Source organism: Diabrotica undecimpunctata, chromosome 7 (assembly GCF_040954645.1).
Source record: "Diabrotica undecimpunctata isolate CICGRU chromosome 7, icDiaUnde3, whole genome shotgun sequence".
NCBI classification, from domain to species: Eukaryota; Metazoa; Arthropoda; class Insecta; order Coleoptera; family Chrysomelidae; genus Diabrotica; species Diabrotica undecimpunctata.
The window spans coordinates 80944175-80969491 of NC_092809.1; the positions used below are offsets into that span (position 1 = coordinate 80944175).

General features: G+C 32.7%; 3 protein-coding genes across 3 annotated transcripts in view; all 3 read right to left on the reverse strand.

Moving 5' to 3' along the window:
* The window catches only part of LOC140446831 (uncharacterized), a 70065-nt gene that overhangs the window by 38766 nt on the left and 5982 nt on the right, over positions 1-25317 (reverse strand). The gene's annotated exons all lie outside the window — the stretch shown is intronic.
* LOC140446488 (uncharacterized) lies at positions 223-2413 on the reverse strand. Its single transcript, XM_072539043.1, has 2 exons — positions 1277-2413; positions 223-669 (listed from the first exon to the last, which is right to left on the reverse strand). Exons 1-2 carry the CDS (start codon positions 2411-2413, stop codon positions 223-225), a joined length of 1584 nt encoding a protein of 527 aa, XP_072395144.1.
* Positions 2461-4473, reverse strand: LOC140446489 (uncharacterized). The gene is made up of 3 exons (XM_072539044.1): positions 3348-4473; positions 2899-3112; positions 2461-2842 (listed from the first exon to the last, which is right to left on the reverse strand). Exons 1-3 carry the CDS (start codon positions 4471-4473, stop codon positions 2461-2463), a joined length of 1722 nt encoding a protein of 573 aa, XP_072395145.1.

The window sequence follows — 25317 nt, forward strand, 5'->3', positions numbered from 1 at the left end:
CCCTAGTACATTGCTCATACGGGCGAGTCCATTCGTCTTACAGGTTGCAACTACACATTGTTGCCAAACTGACCTAAACCTTTGGTTATACAAAATTAAAAAGTCCCAAACATTCCCCCACATTGAAATAACAATTTCAACATAAAGCTTATAAATGTAAAAACTGAAAAATAGAAAATTGTCACATAACCAACGTTTATATATATGAAAAACACTTAATCACTATGATTGTCCTGGGAGGGGACAAAGTTTTGAAATAGAACGTTTGTATTCTCCCAGTTGAGTTTTGACCATGACCACTCGCACATTTCCGTCTGGACCACAGAACAGTTCCTTCACTCTTCCTAGTCGCCACTGGGATGGAGGCAGATTGTCCTCCTTGATGATAACCAACTGTCCAGTTTGAAGATTATTGGAATTCTTCAACCATTTTTGCCTTTGTTGCAATCCAGCAAGGTACTCACTCGACCATCTACTCCAAAAATGTTGATGTAACATCTGTACATGTTGCCAACGAGACAGATGATTAACTGGTATCTCTTGAAGACTTGGATCAGGAGCTGTAGTGAGTTTGCGTCCAATAAGGAAATGGGAAGGTGTTAATACCTCAAGGTCGTCAGGACTAGAGGAAAGAGGGACCAAAGGACGGGAGTTTAGAACCGCTTCAACCTATGCAAGAAGAGTACTAAATTCCTCGTATGTAAGAGGAGAGTTAACCAAAATTCTCCGTAAATGATGTTTACATGATTTCACGGCCGCTTCCCATAAACCCCCAAAATTTGGAGCACGTGCCGGAATAAATTGCCATTGAATTCCCTTATTACCTAACGTATTACTAATTGTTTGTGATTCTTGTTCCAAAAGTTTTTGTAATTCTTTTAATTCAGTATTAGCCCCAATATAATTTGACCCATTATCTGAATAAATTTTAAGTGGTTTGCCACTTAAAATTTACGGGTCGTGCGACAAACCTTCGAAAACATGCTATCCAGGCTTCGCTGGTTAAGTCTGATACTACCTCTAGATGAAGTGCTTTAGTTGTAAAACACACAAAAAGACAAATATAACATTTAATTATTTGTGAACCACGACCACGTTTTGTCTTCATTGGAAAAGGACCTGCATAATCCGTTCCCGTTACATAAAATGGAGGATTTACTTCTACTCTGTCTTTTGGTAAAACTCCCATAATTTGCTCCAAAGGAATAGGTTTGCATCGGAAACATCTCACACAACTGCGATACACTTTCCGCGCTAAGTTTCGTCCTCACAATACCCAAAAATTCTCTCTGATAGTACTTAACAATTGCTGCGGGCCACAATGCAGCAACCTATTGTGTTCCATTTCAAATAACAATATGGTAAACCTGTGTTTAGCACTTAATAATCGAGGATGTTTTTGTGAATAAGGTAGGTTTGCCAAGTTTAATCTACCCCCCACCCTGAGACATCCTGCTTTATCTAAGAAAGGATTCAAATTAAGAAGACTGTTCTTCCAGGCTTTTCCATTTTCCCGTGTCATCATATCCGCTCCAAAAATTTCTTTTTGTGATATCAATACCAACGCATCCATAGCGTGCTCCAATTCCAAAGGAGATAGTGAACTGGTTACATCAAAATGTCTTGATCTGATCTTTTTAACATATCTAAAACTATATGCCACAGCTCTCCTTAAAATATTTAAGCAACTGAATTTTTCAAAATGAAATAGCTTTGGGTTTTCTTCAGTAGCTATGTGCGAAACTACTGCATACCTCAAGTCTGGTAATTCCAATTGTGCTTCATGACCCAAATTTGGCCACTCTGACTCTTCCAATTTCAACCATTCAGGCCCAATCCACCAATATTGTAAACCAATAATTTTCGACGGTAAGACATCCCTAGATAGAAGATCTGCTGGATTGTGCTCTGATCTCACATGTCTAAATTCACCACATTTAGCAATGGCCTTAATTTGACTAACTCTATTTGCGACAAAAACTTGTAATTTACAAACATCAGTTTTAAGCCATCCCAATACCACTGTAGAATCTGTCCAATAAAAAATATTATTAATTTTTACTGTAAGAGATGCTTGAACTACTGCAACTAATTTAACCAACACCAATACAGCACAGAGTTCAAGTCTCGAAATTGTTTGTGCCTTCAATGGAGCTACTCTCACTTTAGAACACAACAAATTTAGTGTTACCAATCCCTCATGGTCTATACTTCTAAGGTAAACACAAGCTCCATATGCCAACTTTGAAGCGTCTGCAAATCCATGAATGTCCACTGTTATAGCATTCTTGCAAAGCACATGTCTTTTAATTCGTAGACTATTTAAATTTAAGAACTCGGCCCTTAATTTTCTCCATTCTGTTTCCAAATGGTAAGGCAATGACTCATCCCATTGAAGTTTTTGCTGCCACATTTTTTGTAACAACTGTTTCGCCAAAAGTACTGAGGGTCCCACCAACCCTAAGGGATCAAAAATCCTTGAAACTTCTTGGTATGCCTATTGTCTTTAGCTGAAAAATCTATTGCAAACATCAATGTGTCTTCTTTAAATGCCCACATCAACCCCAGTGTCTTGTTTTTATCCTTTTCTCCAATCTGAACAGAACCAGAACCATCTTCTGATTTTGCCAATGCAAGCTGCACCTCTTTACTGTTTGTTATCCATTTTCTCAACTCCATACCTCCACATTGTAAAACTTGATCTACTTCCTTGCACAAGCTTATTGCTTCCTCTGCTGATTCAGCACCAGTAAGTAGGTCATCTACGTAAAAATCTTTTAAAATTGTTTGAGAAGCTTCAGGTCTATTCTCTGCACACTGAACTCCTAACTCCTTCAAACATCTAATTGCCAAGTAAGTGCTGACTTTGTTCCATATGTGACTGTGTTGAGTGTATACTCCTTTAAGTCTGCATCAGGTGATGCTCTCCAAAATATTTTTTGTAAGGACCGTTGCTCAGGAACAACCCAAATCATCCTGTACATCTTAGCGACATCTCCACCAACTACCACATAATGCTGTCTGAATCTTAACAATATAGAAACCAAATCTTCTTGTACTTTTGGTCCATTATATTGCAAATCATTGAAAGATACACCTGTATCAGTAGTGGCTGAACCATTAAATACCACTCATAACCGTATAGTCTCTTTATTTTCATTAATCACCCCATGATGTGAAAAGTAATATGAAATAGTATCCAATGAACCATCTGATAATGACATATGACCCATGTCAATATAGTCTTGCATGAACTTGATATACAATTCTTGTAACTTTTCATTATTTTCACTATACAAATTTTTCATCAGGAGCCCTCTTTGTCGTTTGTTGAAAGATTTGCTCACATTCTATATCTTCCTTTGAAAGCACCTCTTGTCCATCTGCTACCTCTTCTATTTGCCAAAACTTTTCCAACTGCTGACTGATGTCTAATACACTAAGATTACAATTTGTAATATTAGATGTGTTTCCAATAAAACTCATTTTTCCATTGACCAACCAGCCCAACTTTGTCTTCTGAAGCAATGGAAGATTTGGACCCAACCGAATTTGTCCAACACACAATAATTCATAAAATATATCCACTCCTAAGAGAAGATCAATCTTTCCAGGTTTATGAAATCCTGGATCTGCCAATCGAAGGTGTTTCGGAATATTCAACCTTGTTGTAGGTATATTCTGACTAGGGATTACTTCAGTAATTTGTGGAACTATTAAAAAGGATACAGTTTTCCTAAAGCCTACCCCAATTGATTCAACTGTACCATTGCATCTATATTTGACTTGTGCGACCTTGCTTCCAACTCCTGCTAAAGTAAGATCTACTGACTTCCTAGGCAAGTTTAACCGCTTTACTACTTCTTCACTTATTAGATTGGGTTGGGACCCAGAATCTAACTGTGCTCTCCATGTGCAAGCTTTTCCATTTCCATCAATTATTTGAACTAATGCAGTTGATAACAATACCTCTCCAGGAACCCCAGCTCCATCTTCCAACCAGACAGAATTGACACTAAATGACATACCATTTGATGTTCCAGCTACTGACTGATTGCCATTATTAACAGAGGCAGTGGCACCTTCTTCGCAGACCTGTATCGCAGAAAGCTGATCAATATCTTCCTGATAACCTACTCCAGTGACATCCCTATCTGCCCCTCCAGTAGCGTAATGCAGCAGTGTGTTATGTTTCCGCCCGCATTTCCTGCAGCTTCTAGATTGACAATTTTTACTAACATGATTAGTTTTTTGCAAACAATTTAAACATAAACCCAATTTTTGTGCTTGTTTATATCTACCGTAAGTGTTTAATTTCAAAAAACTAGAACAGTTATAAATAAAATGTTTTTCTTTACAATAGAAACAAGAAGAAGTTGTTTCTACTGCCACTAATGTTTTATTTAATTTACTTTTCCAATTTGGTTGAAAATGTTTCCCTTTACTATCAACTGTGTTCTTTTCTTTTCTCATCCTCTCAATATTTTTTAAGCTATCTATTCTATTTCTTAACAAATCTTTAAACTGATCTAGAGTTGCTAACTCTTTTTTAGGTCTAATTTCTTAGGTTTTCCAATGCAAACAAACTTTCAATTATTGTATCTAACATATCCCGAAAATCTGTCGCAGATTCTTTTGATAATGACCGAAATACTAATAATGAATCTATATGAAACCCAACTAACCAAGGTTTATCATCATAACGACCACATAACAGTTGCCAAACAACGTCATAATTTTCCGCGGTCATTTTACGCATTTTTACCATTTTTTCAGGATCCCCCTGTAATGCTCGTTTTAAAAAATGAAACTTTTCAATACTTGAGAGAACTTCTTCAAATTTATCTAATAATCCTACTGCCCGATCTAACCGACTTTCCAATTCAATTAAAAGATTATTATCCAGTCTACATTTATTTAAAAAAGTCTCAAAGGTTGTTAATTGACCCTTAATGGTGCCACGTGATCTATTTAACTCTTTTCACGACCTTCCGCCATGATTATTAAATAGAAATATTTATATAGTACCAATAATTAACCAACAATGCCAATATTTAACCCAACAGTTACAATTAAGTAACTTCAATAATGCCAACAAGATGAAAATTACGAATGCTAATACTGTCAATAATAATTAAACCAATAAATACACAGTAAATAGCTTGAAATACTTGTATATTTTCCATAAGATGAAAATTACGTACACCAATGATAATTAAACCAATAAATACAAAGTAAATAACTTGAAATCTTTGTATATTTGCCAATAACTAACCAATATCAATATTTGACCCAATAATTATATTAAATACTGCCAATAAAATGAAATTGTGTACGCCAATGACAATTAAACGAATAAATACAAAGTAAATAAACTGAAATCTTTATATTTTGCCAATAATTAACCAATATCAATATTTAACCCAATAATTATATTAAATACTGCCAATAAAATGAACTTGCGTGCGCCAATAAACCAATAAATACAAAGTAAATAACTTGAAATCTTTATATTTTTGCCAATAATTAATCAATATCAACATTTAACCCAATAATTATATTAAATATTGCCAATAAAATGAAATTTACGAATAAGAACCCTGCCAATAATCATGAAACAAATACATACAAACTAAATATTGTTTATTTCAAGTACTCTTCATAACACAAATTAAAGAAATTCTAGATCGCAAATAGGAATGTGTTTAAAAAGGAACAGACTCACCAGAATCATCCAATTTCTAACGTTTTAAGCCAAAATGTCCATAAACTGCTACCGCCATGCCGGTTCGATAATTTTATCGATAAATGTATTGTATTTATTTGCACTAATCCGGCTCGAAGGACCACATGAAGCCGCTAAGATCTTACAACTTTTCTTTACGGCTTTTTTTTTTCTTTGCCAACATTAAATCACCAACTGATTTTTCCAACTTTTTTATTAAAAACTAAAACAAATTTACAATGCTATGTATTCCGCCATTCTAACCTCTCTTCTTACTACTACAACCTTCCTCCCCTAGTACATTGCTCATACGGGCGAGTCCATTCGTCTTACAGGTTGCAACTACACATTGTTGCCAAACTGACCTAAACCTTTGGTTATACAAAATTAAAAAGTCCCAAACAAAGCTAAAGGTGGTAAATCTCCCGGGCCTGATGAAGTTCCTATCGAATTACTCAAAATTATGAATACTGAATCTATTGATCTTCTTTTGGATCTATTCAATACCATATATAGAACAGGTATAATACTAAAGAATGGCTCCAATCAACATTCATACTGCTACCCAAAAAAGCCGAAGCAAAGGAGTGCAATGAACACCGCACCATAGCCTTAAAGAGTCATGTCTTGAAATTGTTTTTAAAAGTAATTCACAATAAAATACATAAGAAATTAGATGAAGGCATAAGTAATACACAAATGGGATTTAGGAAAGGACTGGGAACACGAGATGCACTGTTTGCAGTAAGTGTTCTTTCGCAGAGATGCTTAGATATAAATCAGGAAGTATATGCCTGTTTCATTTATTTTAAGAAGGCATTTGATAGAGTGCAGCATAATCGCCTTAAAGAAATTTTATGAAATAAAAACATAGACAGTAGAGATATTAGAATCATATGTAACCTCTTTTGAAACCAAACAGCAAAAGTGAAAGTTGAAAATGAACTGACCGAGGATATCCAGATTCGCTGTGGTGTCCGCCAAGGGTGTATTTTATCACCCTTGTTATTCAATTTTTAACAGTGGAGCCATCTCAGAATTAGCGCTTGCCGAGATCAGTGAGGGCCTTATAGTAAACGGTGAGCCACTTAATAACATAAGATATGCTGACGACATCGTCCTTCTGACAGGAAGACTAGAAGAACTGCAACACCTTGCTGAACAACTAAATATATATTGCAACGATTATGGACTAAAAATAAATTTGAAGAAAACCAAGTTCATGGTAATTACAAAAGCATAAAACATCAAAGTTAAGCTAGTACTAGATAATACAGAAATTGAACAAATATCTTCGTACAAATACCTTGGAGCATGAATCACAGAAGATACTGATCAGACAAAAGAAATAAGATGCCGCATAGAAATTGCACGGTCAACTTTTAATAGAATGAGAAAACTTTTTTGTAATCGCGATATCAATATATCGCTCAGAAAAATAATGCTTCGATGTTATATTTTCTCTACCCTTGTGTATGGGGTTGAAGCTTGGAAACTTAAAAAATCCAACATTAAAAACCTAGAAGCATTCGAAATGTGGTGTTACCGACGTATTTTGAAAATATCATGGATGGATCGCAAAACAAACGAACAAGTTCTCGAACAACTAGGAAAGTAATGCGAAGTTTTAAATTCCATAAAAATCAGGAAATTGGAATACTTGGGGCACATCATAAGAGATGAAATATACGAACTACTAAGGAATATAATGCAGGATAAAATCAAATGCAGAAGAAGCGTAGAAAGACGTAAAATCTCGTGGCCACACAATCTCCGTGAATGGTTTGGATGCAGTTCAATTGAACTATTCAGGCGCGTAACCAACAAAATTATAATTTGATATAAGGTTGAATGCTCTAATAAATGAACTTTGAAAAAAAAGGGCATATATCGAGCACAGTTCTATTAATTAAATCTTGCCCAAGTACTTTCGCTTCCTAGAGCATCTTCAGGGGCAACAATTCGTTTTTAAAATGCGTTTAAATGCGTTTGTAAAAATGAAAACAATTATCTGCAACAAAGACCTTAGATTAGAACTGAGAGTGAGAGCACTGAGATGCTACGTGTTTTCGATACTGCAATATGGGCTTAAAAGCTGGACATTAAAGCAAGAACATATAAATAAGTTACAGTACTTTGAAATGTGGTGTTACAGGAGGATGCTTAGAATAGCATGGACACAGAAGAAAACTAACACGGAAGTATTGCGAGAAATGGGCAAAGAATGCGAAATAATAAACACAATAAAAATAAGAAAGTTACAATATCTGGGACACGTAATGAGGGGACAGCGATATGAACTGCTAAGGCTGATAATACAGGGAAAGATAAGAGGAGGAAGGAGTATAGGTCTGGTTTAAATGCAGTTCTATAGAACTCTTCAGAGCAGCAGTAGATAGAGTAAAGATAGTGATGATGATTTTCAACCTCCGATGGGGAGACGGCACTTAAAGAAAAAGAAGTAGAACATTAAATTTAAAAATCGAAAAATCGACGTGTTTTAGATTTTTTTAAAAAGGCTTTTCATTTAAGAAATATCGAATTTATTCCATACTTTACGGACACACTGTATATATATATATATATATATATATATATATATATATATATATATATATATTAAGCAAAAATAAAACGGAGCATACATATTTAATACATTGAATCTGAACTAGGTGTGAAACAGTCGACCAATAAAAAAAGTTAACACATTAATTCCATAAATTGTAACGAAAGTTAAGTCCGATATGTACAGGATATCGCCCTAACTTTTCACTGTCTCACTCACTACCGCGGCCGATATCGCTCTCAGTCTTAGACAACGAAAGAGAGGGGACGCTTAATCGTATGGAATTAACTAAAGCCTAAATTGGCACCAACCGGCACCAAAAAAGTTGCCAGGTCATATTTTATTTCTTCAGTAGATTGAGAATGGACGGAATGGACTATCCATAAATAAATTTATAATTGAACACTGACATAATGATCACTTTCTGAACATGATTCTATCATTACATATTTTTTAGTAGATCGATATGGTGTTTCAGTAAATCAGTAAATTGAAGTTGAAATCAGTTGATCTACTGAAAAATCAGTAGACCTGGTAACCCTGAGAGAGGTAGTAATGGACAACGTAAAGTCACAAAACATAGCGGTCACATCGAAACTGGCTTCACTTTTCGAAGGTTTATTAAATGAACGTTACCTGTCCCCTCTCTTTCCTTTTTAAGCTCTCAGTGCTCTATACTGAAATGACATTTTTGGGTAGGTATTTGACGCATTTTGAAATTTTTTTTGATACTTTTTCCATATTATCCTAATACAGAAATACAGATCTGGCTGGAGGATGCGGCCATTTAACAAGAGTTAAATTAAAAACATCTAAAAATTTTTATTACAAAAAATATCTTTGAGGTAACTTGTAATTTTTTTAAAGTAAATTGAAATATTCAAAAATAAAGAAAATAAACAAGCTATGCGATTTGCGAGTGATTTTAATTCTGCAAGGTACTTGCAAAACTATTTTGGAAATAAAAACAAAAAATACGGTTTAAGCAAGGTGCTATTTTGACAGTGTATTTTTAAATAATAAAATTTACCTGTCAAGTAATCAACAAAATTAAGTGTGCGTGAAAAGTGCAATAGGTAAGCTGCGATGTGAGGGAGCATTATATCGACAGCTTTCTGCGTCCTCGATCGCAGCAACTCCATTGATTCGATCAAAATCACGTGACCTGGCTATACCCATGCTGTTGTGCTTAATGATTTTTTTGTAATTGTTATATATTTTATTTCTATTAGATTTCTCATATATTCCTTTATTAATTAAAAGAAGATAATACGTACTAAAATATAAATTTTGTAAATATGAATAGAAAAAATTAAATTTATTTTAATAAATATATATAAAAGTATAAATTAAATTAATTCTGTGTCCGAATTTTGTACTTCATCTTCAAACTCTTCATCTGAGCTAAAATATTTATTTTCTTTTTCTTTTTCTTCCTCCGACCCTCCTCGAGACTCGATTGCTCTGTATGATCTGTAAATAGTTACATGTGTTTATTGAATGAATTAAAAAAAAAAGAAGACAGCATTTATAAAAAGAACATGTAGGTAAGCTTACCTTTAGCAATACATCCGAAATTCTCTTGGGCAAAAAATCTTCCTCAAACCAATGAAAATCGAATTTGTCTATATGTAATATCCATCCGTATCCATTAAGTATTAAAGAATTGGGGAATCGCAAATATGCGTTTAGTCAAATACTTATAATATGCTGTGTTCTTAACAGATTTTGTCACCAATCAATTCACCTCTGTACTGAGGCAAAGTAGATGGATCACAATTTTTTAACATTTTTTAAAAGGCTCATTTTCCCTATTAGCATTACAATTTGTGCAACAATTTTGAAAGCGTGCTGTACTATATCTGTAAATCCAGATTTAATACGTAGTCTGGTCAAGTGATTTCTCTGGTAATGTAATATATGTAATGTAGAATTTCACTATTTGGGAGAGTGATTCATCGTTTAAACGGTAAATATCCTCAAATTTAAATGTACACAGCGGCCCTCGAAAACTACCCGTTTTCTCAATTGCAATTTGCGTTTTCTCATAAGAAATTACACAATATATAAGTAGTATATTTATTTGTGCATCTCTATAGAAAAACTGACCAGGAGTTGTCGTACAGTGTAGCCAATTCTTGTTCACAAGTAGTAATTATGGTCCTACAAAACCTGTATTCTTCCACGCTGCGATTATTACCGTCATAAAAATACCAAAAAAACATGATTTTTTCAATAGTAAAAATTAAGCACAAAATTGTAATTAAATAAATTTTATTTATATGTTCCGTTTCGTTACATATTTAAATTTATAAAATAAAAATCGATATTTTAAAACAATATTTTTCAATCGTTTGGCAACTTTGGAATTAGCGACAGAACTCCGTTTCAATTCCGACCCACAGAAAGCCGTAAAACTAGTTTTTGTCGAGCAAGTGCCCATCAACAATAGTTCATTTACGTTGGTGTTTCTGAGGGTAGGGCATGTGTTGCATTATGTGAATATATTTTATGCGATAAGTTTGTGTTATTGATAAAACGTGTTGACGATTGATAATACGAGTGTTATAGTTTGTCGTTTTATAGTAAATTTTTAGTTATATTCTGTGATTATTTGGTTTGAGTTTTATTGGAGTTGGACGAAAATCGAGTTGTTCCAAGAGAAGACAGCAAAATTCTGATGTTGATTCAAAAAATGAAAAGCCGCAAAAGAGACGAAAAATGTTAACGTCCGAAGAGAAGGTAATGATACGAAACGTTTATGAAGGAATTGTCGGCAGAAAGTGGTATTAAATGTTAGCCAAGCGGTCGTAGCAGTTGTAGCAGTTTAACAAAAGTATCCGTTAGCTGTATTTATCGTGTAGGTACTTAAAAATACATCGGAAAATAAAAAGCAAGAAAAAGGTAAAACTAGAGGTAGGAAAAGCATTGTTTTGGATGACAAGACAAGGAATATTATACGTCGAAAAATTCATTCATTTTATTTTCGGAGTGAAATTCCAACACTGAAAAATATTTCTCAATACGCAAAATTCGCAGCACTGGACGCAAAATATGTTATTTGGATGAAACCTAGATTAACGAAGGTCATACAGTTGAAAAAGTTTGGCAAGATTTAAATGTCAAAAGTAAACGCGAAGCATTTATAGAAGGCTGATCTACAGGATTAAAAGCTCCATCAGGAAAGGGACGGCGTTTAATCATCACCCATATAGGAAGTGATACAGGGTTTCTTTATGATGGTTTTCTTAAATTTGAGTCGAAAAAAACAGGTGAATATGAAAGAAATTGAAAGGGAGGATTCAAGAATGGCTTACAGAAAAGGGGATTGCATACGAAGAATCAATGCTCAAAATTGAGCTACTTGACATTGCACGGTTAAGGAAAAGTGAATATCTTAAATATGCTGTAGATGAAACTGCAAAAGATTATGGTGTCAAAGTTCTACCACTAGTCTACCACCTTATCATTGCGAACTTAATCCCATTGAACTTATCTGGGCGCAAGTGAAAGTAGAAGTAGCACGCAATAACAAAACGTTCAAATTAAATGAAATTAAGAAACTTTTGATTCCAGCAATCCTCCATATAACTCCAGAGAAATGGGCTAAATGTGTAGGCCACATAATTAAAGAAGAACATCGTATGTGGGAACTTCACAGTTATATCGAAGTTTTACTAGAGCCAATTATAATTACACCAGGTGGTGAAGGTAATGACAGCGATAGAAGCACTGCATCTTCAGATTTAGACAGCGAATAATATTTTCTAATAGTTTAATAAGAACATCAGCATAAAAAAAAAACCAAAAACAGAAAAAAAAAACGAGAAGAACATAGTAAGTGTGTATAGTGATTGTGTTTAAATAGAATAGTACAATGTTTTCTTACATCAAACATTATTTTTATTTTGTTTTTATAGAATTTTATTTTGTTTTATAGGATTTTATTTTTTTTTTGTTTTATACTGTTTAAGTGTTTTGTTCATTTTATTTAATAAGACAATATGGCTCTTGGCGAACACCCATCTAAAAAAAGTAACGCGCCACAAGACATACCTCTGGGGGGGTGTGGAAACTGTCTTAAAATTTGTTTTAAAAAAATTTCATTGTGTAACTCTTTAAGGACGGGTCACGTCAAAAGACGTTTTAGCGTAACTTCCGCGACAGCCGGTTGGTATCAGTAAACTTTCTGCAAAATTACTTGTTTTTTATAGCTTTTTGTTTGTCGCATTCTGTATTTTTAGGGGAATGTAGGGAATGAGCTACAAAATATTTATTCATATGTTTATTTATTGATGTTTCGATCTCTATATCCAGAGACCGTTTTCAATTATACAAATGATAGTAATATTTATTTTCTATGGCTTTTCGCTTGTCGTTCTGTATTTTTAGAAATAATGTTGGGAATAAGCCACAATATATTTATTCAAATGTTTAATTTACGGACGCTTCGATCTCTATAAAGAGACCGTTTTCAAACATACAAATGACAGATATATTTATTTTTCTATAGCTTCTTGTTTGTGGCATTCTGCATTTTTAGGGAGAAGGTTGGAAATAAGCCACAATATATCTATTTACATGTTTAATACACTGACGTTTCGATCTCTATTCCGGTTTTAAAGATAGAAAAAGAAAGAAAATAAACAATATAAGATTATAAAAATATATAATAATAAACAAATAAAATAAATATAACTATCATTTATATCTTTGAAAGCGGTCTTTGGATATAGAGATCGAAATGTCAGTAAAAACTTGTAAATAAATATATTGTGGCCTATTTCGAACATTAATATTTGAAAAATAAAATATAATTAACGTTAAAATAAAAGTGAGTGTACGTCACTGGATTTTCATACAGCTTTCCGCATTTCTGCGCCTTTAAACGATGAATCACTCTCTCAAATAGTGAAATTATACCATAGAAACAATTGAGAGAGAGAGAGAAAAAAAAGGAAAATTAACATTAATAATACTTGAAGTCTTAAAATAACCAAATGTTATTAATTAATTGATTAGGTATAAAAATATATTTGCAAAATAAAAAAAATTATTAAATTTCTGTGTTAAAATTATTTTTAACGGTTCTAAAGGGCCCTTCGGTATTTGAGCAGATAATTGTATACGTGCAGATGTTAGAACTATTGTATTCATTTAGAATGTAGAATAATATCAATAATATAGTGAGTATCTTGTGTTCGTAATATTAGAGTTAGTGAGTTTAATACATTACAAAAAAAGGAAAGAAAACGTAATTAATACAATACCTAATACTTTCATCATATAATATTTTTGAAGTTATACTTCTATACGCGCGCTCCACTTTGGAAATTTGTATGGGAGTGAATCTGTGAAATCATTACATATGTAAGATAATGAGTAAGAGAGAGACAGAAGATATATTTTCTGTCTCTTCCTCTCTCGAATATAAAAATGTTCCTTTTGTATACATAATTTAATATTATATATATTATATAAAGATATATATATATATATATATATATATATATATATATATACATATAATATTATACATATAATATAATATTTATTAATATTATTATTTATGTGATATGTTTTGTATCATTTATTAAATGTTCATAATTATATTAGTCTTTTGTATTTCAAAATAATAATCTCAATAAATCACTGTATGATTCAGAACTGTCAATTTTGAAATGCGTCTGTGGCATGTCCTCGGTAGTATAGTAGTCAGTATCCCCGCCTATCAATTAATATTATTACATTATTGTTATTTTTAAATACTTATGGATATTGCATTTTAATTTGTATTGTATTATTATATGGAATTATGTTGCACTGTATTGTAGTGTATTTTTTTTTATGTATATTATTGTCATTTTTAAATACTTATGAATATTGCAGTTTAATTTGTATTGTATTATTATATTAATAACAAAATAAACAATGAATTTTACTGCAGAGGATCTGTAAAAAAATTTTTGCATTCAACTTCTTTCATACATATATGAAAATAAAAATATACATTTTCATCAAAACATTGATTCAATCATCATTGTTAGTAAGTTGTTATTAATTCTGTTTCTCTTTCTGCTATGTCTTACCTATAGAATTACATATGTACCTAATGATTGTGCAGATTGACTCCCAAATAAATTTGTAACGGCGAATGCGTGTATAGAAGTGTAACTTCCACCGGCAGTCCCACTGGACTGCCACACCCGTTTTTTTTTGTAATTGGCAAACAATTTTTATAACAATTACTATGATAGCCATCTTCAAGGTTACGATTCCCTGGTAAAATAACATTATTATATTTTAAGTTTTTTTAACAAAATAAATTATTTTTCCATCGCCTTTTGCTCACTCTCACACACTCTTTTATTAACCGACATTATAATTTTTTTTTCATAAGACGTGGGACAATTATTAGTAGTATTTTACAACTGAGATCACTCCAAAATTTTGAGGCACAACAGCATGGGTATCTTCAGGTCACGTGATTTTTTTCGAAATGGAATCGCTGAGATTGAGGACGCAAACAGCTGCGAATACACGCTCTCACACGCGTAATTTTTGGATCACGTGGCAGGTAGAAAATCTTACCAAAATGACTTGTCTTTTTAGAAAATTTATTTTTAATATATATATATATATATATCTACGGCATAAAGTGGACTCTGCCCATGTTAAAATTCAGGTTCAAGTGAGCTCCGTGGTCAAGTCGACACCGATATACGGAGCTCACTTGACCATTCTATAATATTGGCTCTGTCGATTCGTCAACATGTATAGTTTCATAATTTTTAAAAATTTTGTGGAGCCCTTAAGTACCCCTGTATCATGAATGTATATTGCTTAGTTCACGTGTATATCTTATAGGGGTCGTTCAGATCTTTTTCATTGTATATTGGAACCATAGGTATATCGGTTTAAGTAAACTCTGATAGTTTGGCAACTCTGCCATTAAGCTGTATACTTCTCGCGTATAGTCTGAACGGTTTATATGGACTCCTTATTTTTGTTATCATTCAAACGCATTACATTGTGTAACAGATATGAATACTATTAACTACCTGTTTTTGGTAGGTACGTGCTTTTCTAAAAATAGCTTTATAGATACAAAAGAATTTTGTTACCAAATTGGATTTTTTTCACATGCGGAAATTTCCTAATGTTTTTTGTTAACGTGAGTATATCTTCATACGTTTTATTTAAGAATTCGATAGATAAGAACTTCTTTTATTTTATCCATTGTTTTATATCTTTTATACAGATTTTTTATTATTTTATTTCTTGTTTTATCTGTGTACTACAGATAATTCTGGATAGAAGGTTATCTCAAAATAAATACTGAAGTGCTAAAATAAATATTTTTGTGTAAAAATAGATAGTAGTGCACAAAAAAAAAAGAAGAATGCTTAATTTATCTAACAACAATTATACCACTTCACCCATATTACATACTTACACCCATATTACATACTGAATGTTTTATCTCCTATTTAGGGGTAATATGTAGTCAATATAAGTGTAGTTAGTGTCAAATTTGCAATGATCAATATAAGTAATAGCTTACTGACTATACTTTACATGTTTAGTTCAAATAAATAAACCTTGTCCCTTCAGAAAAGAGCGATCGGAATGGCAAAGTCAACTAAGAAAGTGTAATGAATCTTGTATCACCCCAGATTCACACAGGTTAACCGGTGTTTGAAGGCAAGAGTCCTCATTGCAGATTTAAGGAAGATAACTACCATAAGGAAGTTCCTTTCGAGGGTTCAGATGGCGAGAAGCAGCTTATTTTTTTTTTGTATGTCTTGCAGATGTGTTGGTCTAGCTAGTTTTTCCTCGATTCTAGTCATAAAATGGGTTGTTATTCGTGGAGTGGATGTTACGAATCTAGACCTTGTTTCTTTTGTTCTCTAGCTACTTATCTTCGGATATTATGTGGATTGATAACTACGATATTGTAGAGCTTATGTATGGATGTGAGTCTTAATATCCGCTGAATTTGGCTGACTAATTTATAGCTAAATCTACGTGTTAAGTATGTATTGATATCACCCATACAAGCAAGGTATATTCGGCAGCAGAAGCATAGAGTTCAAGCGTCTACGTTTTAAGAGTGGAAGGATGTGCTTCCCATTTTTAGCTGACAAGTTCGCGAAGAATATTATTTTTCTGGTTCTAGTTTTCCATTTAGTTTTAAACAAAGTTCTGTGAAGTACAAAGTGTGTTTAAGGATTTCATGACACTATTGGTTCAGGTATATGTTCAAATTTGTGAAAGCGTCTCTGTTAGGGACATTGAAGGAGCCCGCCTGACTTTTTCCAGGGTTTGGCTTAAAATTAATTTATAATCTATTTTTATTGTGTTTAAGATATGATATTTAGATTTTTCTCCACTTCAGCAACAAAATTTTTTGGTTGTGCAACAATAGATGTATCGTCTACAAAATAAAAGTCCTAGTATTTACTGGTATGGGTTGTGTAAATATTATACAGTGTAGGTGCCATTACGGTACCCCAAAGGAGACCGTTCTACTACGTTCTCCATCTTCATCTTCTATTCTTATCATTGAGTGATACGGAAAATTTTCTGTTGTGTAGGCATACGCGGATAATACAAGTGAGTTTATTACCTAAGGGGATATCACATAGATTTTGGAGAAATGTGCTTTAATTTAAGGTGTCGTAAGCAGAATTTAGATTGACAAATACCACTCCTCATGTCTGATATTTTTCATATGCGTCTTCGCTGTGTTGGGCAAGATTTAGTATGTGTAACGAACATGATCATCATCATCATTTTGGCTTTACAACCCTGTGTGGGTCCTAGCCTCCCCAAGAATTTTTCTCCAGTCGTCCCTATCCATCGCCTTCCTCCGCCAAGCACGTATTTCCATATTTCTCATGTCTTCATCGATGTTATCTAGGAATCTTGTTCTGGGTCTTCCTCTTCTTTTTTGACCAATAGGTCTATCAAGGAGCGTTTTTCTAGCTGGGTCGGTTTGCTCCATCCGCATTACATGGCCTACCCACCTCAGACGTCCTATCTTTATGTGTTTTACGATATCTGGTTCCTGGTATATCCTATAGAGTTCGAAGTTGTATCGTCTTCTCCAGACACAGTTTTCATTTACCGCTCCATAGATGCGCCTTAGTATTTTTCTTTCGAAACATCCTAACATGATCTATCCTGTCATATATAGCCACTTTTATCTTTAAATTGAAGTTTTTTTTCTAATATCGGTTTATATTAAGGATCATATGCAGAAGTATTTTGTATAGCTGACAAAATAAATAGATATATTGGCCGGTAGCTTTTGTGGTCGTTGAGGTTTTTGTCAGGTTTAAGCAAGGCCACAACTTTGTCTTTGCTTTGTTTGTCTGAAGACTTTGGATATCAGTAACTGTTGTATTTTTGGTCCAAATTTTATAATAAGCTTTGTGCTCAGATCTTCAGTCAGTGCCGTACTATTCTTCATTATATACGTAGATAGTGGATCCAAGCTCAACATCGTTAAAAGGTTCCTTCAGCTGACTGGTTTTGTCCTCTCTCATTTTAAGTTTTTCTTTGCTTCTTTGCCGGCAGAGATAGCACTTTTACATTTATTATGTGATTTTCAGCGATCAGCTTAATACCAAATACACTATTTTTTGCCCTCTATGTATTTTCTGCACTAGAAATACGTCACATTTGTGCTAAGCGCATATGTCTGATAAGGTTAAGTAAAGTAAAGTGTCTTTATCTCTAGATATGCCCTTAATATTTGTAGACATTATTAGAATAATTGATCCTAAAAAGGACCGATTTGACAAAAATCATATTGACCGGGTGATTCTGATTAGTCGATTAATTAATTATTCATTACCCAGGGTACAACTGATTACGGTGGTCTTATTTGTACTCAAATTTTCGTAAAGGCTTTTCTTTTGAACCCCATAAGAAATGGCTAATTAACTTTTCATTAAAAATAATTTTACACACTGTTACTTTTCGACGATATTTCGAATCAGATTTGTATAGTAATAAGTATAGTTAATATGGAGTCTCTTTGTGAAAAGTAAATGAGTTTGTAATATCGGTCACAACTCATATATGAATGATAAGGACATAAACGGTTAAAATAAGTGCACAGAATTTTAACTAAATATATATCGGCGCCATTGTTTAGGAGATGGATTTATCCCAGAGATTAAAGGTTAAATGTATATTCCAGGTTCTATCTACGTATTTTCATTACTAAAAAAGTATAATTAAAATAAAGGCCTTAAGATATATTTAGATTCTATGGAAATTAGCAAATTAAAAAATACAGACATAATTATTCTGAATGACAAAATTGAGACAAACAGTTGCCTCAAGTATTGTTTATATTGTAAAGGTTATCGTCATAGTATAGTCAGAACGCAACAAGGTTCTATTGGCTTTTCTGCTTTTTGTCTCCTCATTCCTATTGAAAACTTAGCCACGTAAATAACGTTTTAAAAATATGTATCAATATTTCTGTAGTGCCTTTCCTAAGATAACTTTTTTTAAGCCTACTTCGTTTGACTACATGTAATGGATTTGATAGTTCCCAAGAGATAAGTATTGATTGTAGGTTGGATAGCAGTTGGTTGTACAGGCATGTGTTGATAAATATGATGGGTCGGTAGGTAGTCCCATTATTCCTAAATCTGACCATATGTTACCTCCCCTGTTGATTCGTGGACGTCCTAAGGGCATTTTTTCTCTCGGGGCATTTTCCCAGTTTAACTTGGCAATGCAGTTATTAGAAAGCCTTTGGATGTAGCCAGCGTAACTTTGGCGTTGAGATTTAGTCTCTTGTATGACGTTGCTATCTTTATATATCTGTTAGACCTTGGCATTAGTTCCGGTTCGGTATTGGTTAGTATTCGGACCTTTGTAAGTTGGAAAATAATTCTGATGGCTTTTCTAGTAATCCTGATCTAATTAATACCTAAGTTTTACTTACATTGTTTTGTCAGCGTTCTCGTAACATTTTCAGTCAATAGCACTGCTTTAATCACTGTTTTATATATCCTGATTTTAGGGATTTGTATTAGACTTCTGGATTTAAAAGTGTTATGTGGGTTATATTTACATCAGTTAGCTACCTGAATATTCCATTTTATTTCTTATGTGACAGCGTTATCTACGATACCTAAAACGCTGCAATCTTTCAAAATTATATGGGTTTATTGTTACGTTATGCCCTACTCTACGTCCTCTCTCTTGTATGTTAAAGAAATTTATTTAGTTTTCTCATTACTTACTATCAGACCGTTTTTTGCTGCTAATAGCATTATTTTATAGCATTCTAATATTTAATCTATGAATTAAATCCGGATAGCAAATAGATATTTTTCACTTTCTCGGAGAAATAAGCTGGACTGGCTAAGCGTTGGATAATTGGAAGCATGAGTGTAGCAGTTATAATGTTTTCGGGACTGCTACCTGGTATCGGGGAGCAGAGATATCAGTACCAAGTTAGTGCATATAGGAATTGTTGCTTGAACTTTATTATTATTAAACAGCACTATATTTCCTAGTAAAATCCTCATGACTTTACAGTAAGACAAATTTTCGAACGTTGGTTATGGAAACATCATGTACATACCACCGGATTCCCTAGATCGACATTCAGCAAAATTCTTTTAATAATGATGCGGGAGTAAAAATATAAATATCTGGGAGCTTACATCAACAAAGAATTAGATTCAGACTAAGAAATCAGGGTACGAATAGAAATGGCAAGGGCAGCGTTCTTAAAATTCAAGCAATTGTTCTGTGACAAAAATCTTAATACTGCGCTGAGACTGAGGTTTGTTGAATGTTACGTCTGGTCTCAACTATTGTACGGAGTAGAAATATGGACGGTAAAAGCGCAAATAGTTAGGAAGCTTCAAGCCTTTGAATTTTAGATATACCGGAGAATGTTGAGAATGGACTGCCAGGGTCACCAATGAGGAAGTGCTGAGAAGGATGGGTCGAGACAAAAAATTGTTGAGAACAATAAATGTACGCAGGACTGCATACCTGGAACACATACTAAGGAATATAAAGTCTTCTGCAGGCCATCATGCAGGGTAGAGTCGATAGCAAAAAGGGAATAGGTAGAAAGAGTAAGTCATGGCTGCGAAATATTCGTGACTGGACAAAGATGACTGTAGACGAATTATTCCACTTTGGAAAAGACAGAGATACTTTTAGAAATGTGGTCGCCAACCTTCGTTAATGGGGACGGCATAGGAAGAAAAATAGTGATACGCTAAACAAAAAAAAACAGAGATGAAGATAGGCGCCAAGAAACTCTGTGTTATAAAACAGTTGAATAAAATACAGATTCTCGATTCAAATATTCAAAAATTTAATGAACAGCTTACTAAAATAGAAATAACGTCTATTTAAAATGCAATTCATTAATGGCTCAAGGTACAAAGCAGTCCTAGCATCTGCTAATGATATTGATCTTATAAGAAACTCTTTCCGCAAACGACATCTTCAACAAAGTGAAGAGAGCACGAAAAATGTTTTACTTAAAATCAACAAAATAAAAACCAAATACAAGCGAATCAACAGAAGAAAGCAATTCAATACAGAGCATAATTCACTTAAGACCTATTTTAATACATGAATGCGAATCATGGACAATGACTAAAACAAATACGGAAGAACTCCGAATATTTGAAAGAAAAATAATAAGAAAACTTTTTTAACCTCATTATCATATTGCTACAAATCCGTGTAGAATAAGAACACATACTAAATAAAGAAAGCTCTTATAAATATATTGTTTAGGAAAATAAATCGCTTAAGGTAGATCGGATACATGCATAGACGCCAAGATGTCAAACTTGGTTAAAAAACGTAAACTAATTTTTGAAACCAAATTCAGTATTTTGCTTTAATCTGTGCCTTTTAAGAATTGCAAGGAAAAACAGACGTTGATAAAACTGTTATTAGAGACATGGGGAATCTAAAAATTGCATTGAACAACATATCTCCTCAACTAAGCAAAAATCCTTAACGAATTGGTTTCTAGTACTCGTACAGAGTATATCGAAATAAAAGGAAAAAGACAGTTAAGCAAGAAGAAAAGTGCAAGCATTTATGTTTTAAGGGTGAAAGGATGTGCGCCCCATTTTTAGCTGACAAGCTTGCGGAGCATACTATTTCTGGTCCTTAGTTTGCCTTTTAGTTTTAAACAAGATTCTGTGATTGACAACGTGCGATATAAACTATCTACAAAATATTTATAGGAAATTCAGAGTTCAAGGATTTCATCACACTATTGGATGTTCAGTTTTGTGAAAGCGCCTGTGTTGGGAAAATTGAAGGAGCGTTCCTAAGATTTTTGGGGTTTGGCTTAAAATTAAATCGTAGTTCATTTTTATTATATTTAAGGCATCTATTAGATTTTTTTCCACTCCAGCAACAAAAGTTTTTGGTTGTGCAATGTATGGTCTACATGAAAATCCTAGTATCTACTGGTATCTGTTGATCATTTGTGTAAATGTAATACAGTGTAGGTGCCATTACGCTACCCCAAGCGAGACCGTTTGTCTGCGTTCTCCATATTACCATTGAATGATACGAAAAATCTTCTGTTCTGTAGATATACGCAGATAAAACGATGTCTACAGTTTGTCATACAGTTTTTGGAGAAATGTCCTCTAATTTAATGTGTCGTAGGCGGCATTTAGATTGACAAATACCACCCCTGATACCTGATATCTTTCGTACCCGTTGTTGCTTTTTGCAACAACGGGTACGTTATTACGTACGTTATAAGTATTACGAATAAAAATAAATAAGCAAGAAGAATATAAGTGAACCATATTTAAAATAAGTGACAGAATAAAGAATATTATATATACATTTACTTCTAAATTAAAAATAAAATACTCGTATGTCTGATAACGAAAGATACAAAATTTACAAGCGACAAAGTATTTTTTAAAAGAACCGAACATATTATATGTAATAATTGTAATAGATATGTTGGCTATAATCAAATTACCATAAAGCCACCGAAATATTTTATCTGAGTAATGACTCACTACTGATTGCTACGTTACGTTATACGATACATTTATAGTTAAAGCGAAATTAGGTGTTATGCCTACTTATTATTTTAGTATCTGTTACAAGTTACATACTAAAGTATTATAGTAAGATATTGAATTCCCTACATTTAAAAATTGAAATATTGAAATTAGACAGTAAAAAATTATAATTTTAAGATTGATTTACAAATTATTATAATTTAAATTTTACTACTTTATGAAACAAATATTGTACATCATAAAACGTAGCAATCGAAACATCGGAACGTACATTTATATAATAAATTTTTCAGTGTCAATGCATTAAAAAAATACTAATACATAAAAATTGCCCTTTCCAAGCTTATAACAAACACTAACTTAAGTTTAAAAATAATTAAAGCAAGTAATATAAATTACCACCATAAAATATTTAACTACATTAACCAAGTATTTGTGAAATTTCGGGATGAATAAATTGATTGATATTTAAATAAATTTCAAGTTCCAAAACGTACCTGCTGTAAAATTTAAAAATCTACGACTAATCAAATTATTGGCAACATCGGAGGAGTTTAGTTGTGTACGGGGAAGAATACATACGGATCCCAAAAGTGTTTTACCCTATTACGGAGTTCATTTAATCCTACGTGTTGGTCGGAGTCTACATAAAGCGCTACCCAGATAATAATATACACGGTGTATATTCTGCTGGAGTTAGTATAATACCGTTTTAGTACGGGGCCCACATTAACCGCTAGATCTATATATATATATATATATATATATATATATATATATATATATATATATATATATATATATATATATATATATATATATGTTATGTTTCTTCTTTCCCAACCAAAGAAAAATAAATAAAAAAAAATCCATCGAAATAAAATTTCAAGATATCAATATAAACGAATTGTATATACTAATTTAAGATAAGATTTAGTGTAGATAAGAATAGAAATTTGTTTGGCAAACGACCTTTTTCCGTTTCAAACAAAATTATCAAAAAGCCTTTGTTTAGAATTAGAAGACATTTTACCTGTAAGTTAATCTTTTCATTGTTTGTATAGTCGAGTATTAAATGACCATATTCTAATCTTTTGAAATATGTATAAATTGTGTATTGACAAAACCAATTTTAAAGTAAGCTATTTAGTTTTTCTCTGAAACCGAAATTAGGCTTTTCCAAAATCATGGTAAACACAATTTGAGCTTTTAATTGGACGGTCGTGTTTAAATGGGAATTTGTAAACCGATCATGAGACCGGAGAAGTTAGTGATAATTTGGTCATCGAAAGAAACAGTCGTTTTTCTCAAGATAGAGTGTGGTTCGTGAGTTTGGATACCGAAATTGTGAAAAGAAGTGAATAGTTTTGCAGAAGGAGATAACAAGTAGATTAAAAGAGGTTCTTGTATCTACCGTGGGCATTTTGTAAAGTATATGTAAAAGTATTCTTACGGCATCAAGTTGACAAAAGGAGGTCCTTGTGTCATAAATAAGTAGCTGAGTTTGGAGAAGTGAATCAGGTGTTTTTGTGTAGTCTGCAGGAGGTTTGCAGAGACGTTAGAAAGGAGCCGAGGTGCCAAAGAGGAGAGATCACATCGTTGAGGAGACTGGACTTTTCTGGGTATGTTCCAACATACAACTCAACAAGAAAACAAGCTGTAAGTGTTTGTACAATTAAATTTTATATCTGTGAAGGATCGGTTTGACATCATGGTCATTAGCATTCAAATTTAAGAACTAAGGTTTTGGTAGGCTAATCAAAAGTTTAAAGTTTTGTTGTTTCTTGTTTCAAGTAAAGAAAAATTTAAGTAAAATTGGTTTTCACGTAATATAAATGTATGTAGATTTAAAATCTTATTATTATAAAAATTTGATTTATTTTCTTGTATGCTGATTGATAAGATAACGACAGAATTTGATAATTGTTTTATTCGTTCATATAAAATAAAGAAACGTAAATTTTTGTAATATAATATATTTTTATTCTTATCTTTCTTCTCTATCCCGATAAAAGACAACTAGAAAATCTTTGAATCCATCGAACACAGGTAATATAAGGAGTTTATTTTACTTTTGATAACAAATAAGTTATATTTTTTTTATTGGCTCAATAAACTAAGATTAAAGTCAAAATAAACAATCATAACAATAATATATATATATATATATATATATATATATATATATATATATATATATATATATATATATATATGTATATATAAACATATATATATATATATATATATATATATATATATATATATATATATATATCCAATTATAGATTATTCTCGAACCTTAAAGACCAGACACCGCATTTAAAGCAGAGTCATCTCATTTACCAACTTTCTTGTCTCGAATGTGATGGGCAATATAGAGGCAAACATCGCAGTGGTTAAAACAAAGAATAACGCAGCCTAAAAGTGATTGCAAAACAGAGAGACTGCAAAACAAAAAATTCTTGTACAGTAGCACATCATTCCAACACAACAGGTCACACATATACTTAATCAGATGTCAAGATCTTGGATAGAGCAAGAAAATTTAATTAGCAATACAATATGTCAAGATATATCAAGAATCGAACAAGCAAGGAAAACATTTATAAGCATGAAAACATTTTTTACAAGACCAAACCTTAGTCTACAGCTTAGAATCCGAATGATCAGATGTTACGTTTTTTCTGTCTTACTGTATGGCTGTGAAAGTTGGACAATGGACTCTGAAATAAAAAAAAGAATAGATGCCTTTGAGATGTAGTTATACAGACGAATGTTGAGGATTCCATGGGTACAAAGAGTTACTAATGTTGAGGTACTTCGTCGCATGTGTAAACAAAAAGAATTACTAAGAATAATCAAAGAGAGGAAAATGCAATACTTGGGTCATGTGTTGAGAGGCGAAAGATATGAATTACTTCAAGTTATACTGGAAGGAAAAGTACAGGGCAAAAGATCAG

Excerpts from the sequence above, each read along its gene's own strand:
- LOC140446488 (XM_072539043.1), bottom strand. The coding sequence starts at position 2,413 with ATGTGGCAGCAAAAACTTCAATGGGATGAGTCATTGCCTTACCATTTG. Across the intron at positions 670-1,276 it reads CTATCAGAGAGAATTTTTGG|GTTGAAGCGGTTCTAAACTC; the intron begins GTATTGTGAGGA and ends CTTCTTGCATAG.
- LOC140446489 (XM_072539044.1), bottom strand. The coding sequence starts at position 4,473 with ATGAGAAAAGAAAAGAACACAGTTGATAGTAAAGGGAAACATTTTCAA. Across the intron at positions 3,113-3,347 it reads TTCAAAGGAAGATATAGAAT|CCACTACTGATACAGGTGTA; the intron begins GTGAGCAAATCT and ends TTAATGGTTCAG. Across the intron at positions 2,843-2,898 it reads CCTGATGCAGACTTAAAGGA|ATGTTTGAAGGAGTTAGGAG; the intron begins GTATACACTCAA and ends CTTGGCAATTAG.